The following is a 5,230-nucleotide window of genomic DNA, read 5'->3' as shown; positions in this document are numbered from 1 at the left end:
TTTGAAGCTGGTCTTCAGTTTTTGTGAGGGTTATTCTGTTTCTGATTCACTTTTACTCCTAGAGTATAAATCTTTAGGAAGGACAGGCTAAAAACCTGGGTTGCTTTCAAGGATGTCTCCTTTTTGGCAGGTCCCAAATTTCAACCTAGTCCTACTAGCCAAGTAGGTCTACTGAAAGCTTTGCACACCTTTCCAGTTGCTCCACAACATCTTTGGTGTCAGTAAGAGGAAAAGTTGAATCAGGCATCAGGCTCATATCTCTGGGCTTCCCTTCTCTGTGAGATCTTGGCCCATCAAATTATTGCTGCCTTGCTAGCGCTATGATTCCTTCACATAAATGTTTATATATGCATACACACATACATATACAGAGTCCAGATTCATGATAATTCTCAGTTGGAGGATTGGTTTGCAACAGACTGGCTACCATTGGTAGTAGTAGAAATCCTCTTTTTTTGTTCTTTAGTCCACATAGATTTATCTCATTTTTTAAAATAGTATTGGTATACCATAATTAGTTTATCCTTTCCCCTATTTCTGGGCATTTAAATCATTTCTAGATAGTCTTGCAATTAAAGGCAATGCTGTAATGAACAACCTTGGAGTTAAATTCCTGCCCACTCGACAGAGACTATCTATAGGACAAAGGTGTGGAAGTAGATTACTAAGAAAAAAATTTTATTTCGCTTTCCCCAAATTTTTCGTCTAAAGGCCAAATCATTTTATACTCCTACTTGCACTGCGTGAGAGTTCCCTTTCTCCAAACTCCTGCCCCCAATTCTGTGTATCATAAATCTTTTGTATTTTTCCTACTTAAACAGGCAAAAATGTTATTATTCTTCTTTTCTAATTGTTTTTTCACTGATTATCATAGAAGAGTAAATACATTTTGCATATTTATTTGTAATTTAACTTTTCTTTTTACATATATTGCCCAAGTTTTTCTGTGCAATATATTGCCCATTTTTCCACCTTTAAAATTGAATTCTTTTTCCACCTTTAAATTTTAAAATATAAGAGTGCTTTATATTATATAGATTATGTATCCGTCACCTAGCTGCAACCATATTTTCCTTTTCCTTTTCTGTGGATTATATTTTAACTTTGTCTATGGCATCTTTCATAATACAGAAGATTTAAATTTTATGGCTTCTGTGTTTTGAATTTTGTTTAAGAAAGACTTCCTCAACCTGAATACTATAGTCTGAAATAACCTTAATTGCTTTGATTAATACATTTTCATCTTTTACTCATCTTGAAATTATTAATATGTTATAAGGTAAGGATAAATTTTGTGATGTCCTTATAATTCTCAAGAGTCCATTTTAAGGTGCAAACAGTTTGTATCTTAAAAGATCAAAACACAGCTCTAAGCTGCAGCATTCTGCCCTCTGTTTCTTTTGAACTCTCCCTCAAAAGGGAAAGTCACAATTAAATGAGAATATCCTGATTTAGTCATCCCCAATAGATGGAACAATCTAGCAATTAGAAGTGGGTTGGGTTGCCTATAATCACTCTAAGAACTGGTTCTCTTTCCCCTCCCCGCCCCCTTGCCCTACCCCAGATAGCTAAATTCTTAACTGAAGTATTGACATTATGAAAAATGTCAATAAAGGCCACTGAATTGTACAGTTAAGCTGGGCGAGTCACAAGGTGTATGAATTATATCTCAGGAAGGCTGTTTAGAAGTAAAAGAGAGAGAGAGACGGGACAGAGGACGGCAGGCACAAACACGCCCCACATTCCAGTGCACCCTTTGTTGACATCTGCTTCTCCTCAGGACAGTCTTCAAAACTGTGCGGTGTTTGACCTCAACAGTGTCAGCCTGATAGCCTTCTTCTGGTCTCAACATTTGTGTTCTCTTTTTGTTACTGTTTTGATTCTTACCTTGGCTACCTTACTAAAGTCACTCAAAGGCTTAGTTGTCTCCTCCATGAGATAGTAGATCCTCTGGGCATGAACTGTACCTTGTCTCTATCCAGCACGAAGCATGTTGTGGAGCTTAGGTAGGTCCCCAGCTCTCATTTTCACCCAGAACTGAATTGCTTCCTGTTGTCGACAGTCAAGAGGAGGAGTCCAACTGGGCAGAAGGGTGAGGACGTGAAATGTGAATTTCATGTGGACTTCATTTGCCATCTGCTTGCCCTCTGGATGATGTAAGAGCAGACAAACCACCATGACAAATATTTTCAAATGAGAGAGAGAGAGAGTTCACGAAGCAGAGGGGCTTGACATCCTGCCCATGGTAACCCAGAGTGAGCAGATCACTGTCTCTAAACACAGCAGATAAGTAAACAGAGAGGCACTGGAGGACAGGGGCCTCCTCCTCAGGCCCAGCTTTGGCCCAACCCAAGTGTGCAGCAGCATGTGTTGCAGAAAAACCGGAGGAGAAGCAGCAAGGAAGCCTGTGTGGCGTCCTAGTCAGTTTCTTCTCCTGGGGCTGCGTGACCATGCAGAGCCTTTGCTGGCTCTTTTCTCTCCTCTCTCTGCCCCTGTCTTTGCCAGTTATCTTACAGGTGTCATCCTTTCCCTTGAAGCTCAAAGGTCTATCTGTCCATATTTGGCACCATTGCTTCTCTTTCCTTATTTGGAAAAAAAAATTTTATTATGAAAGCCATACATTTTATTAAGGAAGAATCCCGAGAAAGTCAATTGTTAATACTTTGTTGTGAATTCTTTGAGAGCATTTTCTATACAGAGTTAAACCATTGAGGGTCACATGATCTATTTATCTATCACTTCACATTTTTTATTCATTGATGTATCATGGACATCTTTTTAATCAATACATACACGTCTGTAATATGCTTGTTGCTAGATGTACCATCAGAGAAGGCAATGGCAACCTACTCCAGTACTCTTGCCTGGAAAATCCCATGGACGGAGGGGCCTGGTGGGCTGCAGTCCATGGGGTCGCTAGGAGTCAGACACGACTGAGTGACTTCACTTTCACTTTTCACTTTCATGCATTGGAGAAGGAAATGGCAACCCACTCCAGTGTCCTTGCCTGGAGAATCCCAGGGACGGCGGAGCCTGGTGGGCTGCCGTCTATGGGGTCGCACAGAGTCGGACACGACTGAAGCGACTTAGCAGCAGCAGCAGCAGATATACCATAATTGATTTAATAAGTCTCCTCCTTTTGGATACTTCGTGCTCAGTCACTAAATCATATCCAACTCTTTGTGAACCCATGGACTGTAGCCCTCCAGGCTCCTCTGTCCGTGGGGCTCTCCAGGCAAGAATACTGGAGTGGGTTGCCATTTCCTATTCCATGGGACTCTTCCTGACCTAGGGATCAAACCCATGTCTCCTGCATTGTAGGCAGATTCTTTACCACTGTGCCATCGTAGGTTTTTTCTAATTTTTCACCGCTATAAATGATACTATAAGAAACACTGTTCTAGCTAAACATTTGATCACATGTTTAGCAGGTATGTAAGGTAAATTTCTTGGCCATAGAGTCCACTTTTTCCTTCTCATGTCCCACAGCAGAGGAAGTATGAGGTTGCTCTTGCTTAGCTCCCATTCTTGGTTATTGATTAGACAGATCCAGTTCTGATGATACTGATATATTTCAAAGCACAGACACAATTGACTTTTTCCAAGTCTAGTGAATCTTGCAGCCCTGCCAAGCTTAGGTTCCACTGAGTTCTTCCCATCTTCCAAATTTCAGTGATAGATGAATCATCCAGGTGAGTCTTATTTTCTTAATCTCCTTTTTTGATCTGCTTTCAAGACACATAATTATTGTTTTCCTCAATCCTAGGAATTTTTTGATGTGTGGCCAGTCCTGATGGGGGAGGCTCCACCCTACGCTGGTCCCAGGACTCCGGATGGAAGGGTAGGTCTCCCTCTGACCTGTTTAGTATGAACAAATGGTTAATGAAATATCATGTAAGGCACTGTAGGCCCTGCTGAAGTTTCTCTACCACGTAGGTATTTATCTCTTCTGGGTTGGGTCGTCGCCTTTGAAATTATGGTAATTCCTCACAATTGCTCAAGCCCTGTATTTTGCAAGGTGTTTTTAATATCTCCCTGGAGTTTCACAACAACCTGGTGGGACTGACAGAAGAGGGAAACTATTCTTATTCCATAGATGAGGAAAGAAGTCCAGAAAGATCAAGCAACATGCTTAAGGACTCACTCAGCAGAACTGTAGATTATTAAAGATGTAAATAATCTCAAAATTGAATCTAGATGTACACGTTGATAGCCGGAAGGTCATTTCCAGTCAATAGATAAATATGTTTAGTTATGAAAGTTTTTTAATTCTTTATTTCCAACAAATGTCTAGATTCTCAGATTCTTTTGAAAAGGTGGCAGACCATTCAAAACTGCACAGCCCCCCCACCCCCATCCCACAGGTGAAATTTGATTGGACCTGAGTAGCAGCTGCCTCCTAGCAACCTGGCCTGAGCTCCCTAGTTTGCCACAGTCCCCCTGACTCCCTCTTGTGTACCCCTGGCTGCCTCCTCTCATTTATGTTTCTATTAGGTCTCCCTTGGCATTTCAGTGTGCAACCTCTGGCCTCCTACTATTGCTACATTTTAAAGATGAGACATAAACACTTTAGAGAAGCTGTAATGAAATATGTGGGGATGCAAAGATGAAGCAGGGTAAACAGACCCGGCACTCAAATGGCCTATAGAACCTGTAGAATGACTTTAGCTGAGGCCACATAGAATAAGTAAGCAGCATAGCTGTGTCCTGAATTGAGCTTTAGTCCAGTCATCTTCTCACAAAACCTTCCAGGCTGTCTGAAACAGTATACCATTTCTGCTAGGAGGCCTGATTCTCCCTAGCCAACACTAACCCTACCCAAAATAAAGGACAGTGTGTGTGTGTGTGTGTGACAGACTTTATTTAACCTTAATTCAAACTCTAGGTATTCAGATTAATACCCTGGCTGTGTTAGTTTTCATTCCAATCCCAAAGAAAGGCAATGCCAAAGAATGCTCAAACTATCCCACGATTGCACTCATCTCACACGCTAGTAAAGTAATGCTCAAAATTCTCCAAGCCAGGCTTCAGCAATACATGAACCATGAACTTCCAGATGTTCAAGCTGGTTTTAGAAAAGGCAGAGGAACCAGAGATCAAATTGCCAACATCCGCTGGATCATGGAAACAGCAAGAGAGTTCCAGAAAAACATCTATTTCTGCTTTACTGACTATGCCAAAGCCTTTGACTGTGTGGATCACAATAAACTGTGGAAAATTCTGAAAGAGA

At 41.2% G+C, this 5,230-nt stretch overlaps 1 protein-coding gene across 1 annotated transcript in view; it reads left to right on the top strand.

Annotated features, from left to right (window-relative positions):
• PDE6A (phosphodiesterase 6A, cGMP-specific, rod, alpha) overlaps positions 1–5,230 on the top strand; it is a 126,417-nt gene that overhangs the window by 66,365 nt on the left and 54,822 nt on the right. Inside the window, exon 5 of the mRNA XM_010850549.1 lies at positions 3,767–3,841. Coding sequence (XP_010848851.1) covers positions 3,767–3,841 — 75 coding nt within the window. The remainder of the gene's footprint in view (positions 1–3,766; positions 3,842–5,230) is intronic.

This window comes from Bison bison, unplaced genomic scaffold, assembly GCF_000754665.1.
Source record: "Bison bison bison isolate TAMUID 2011002044 unplaced genomic scaffold, Bison_UMD1.0 scf7180017864291, whole genome shotgun sequence".
Lineage (NCBI taxonomy): Eukaryota > Metazoa > Chordata > Mammalia > Artiodactyla > Bovidae > Bison > Bison bison.
Note: the sequence above shows the minus strand (reverse complement) of the source record. Positions and strands in the feature narration are given on the sequence as shown.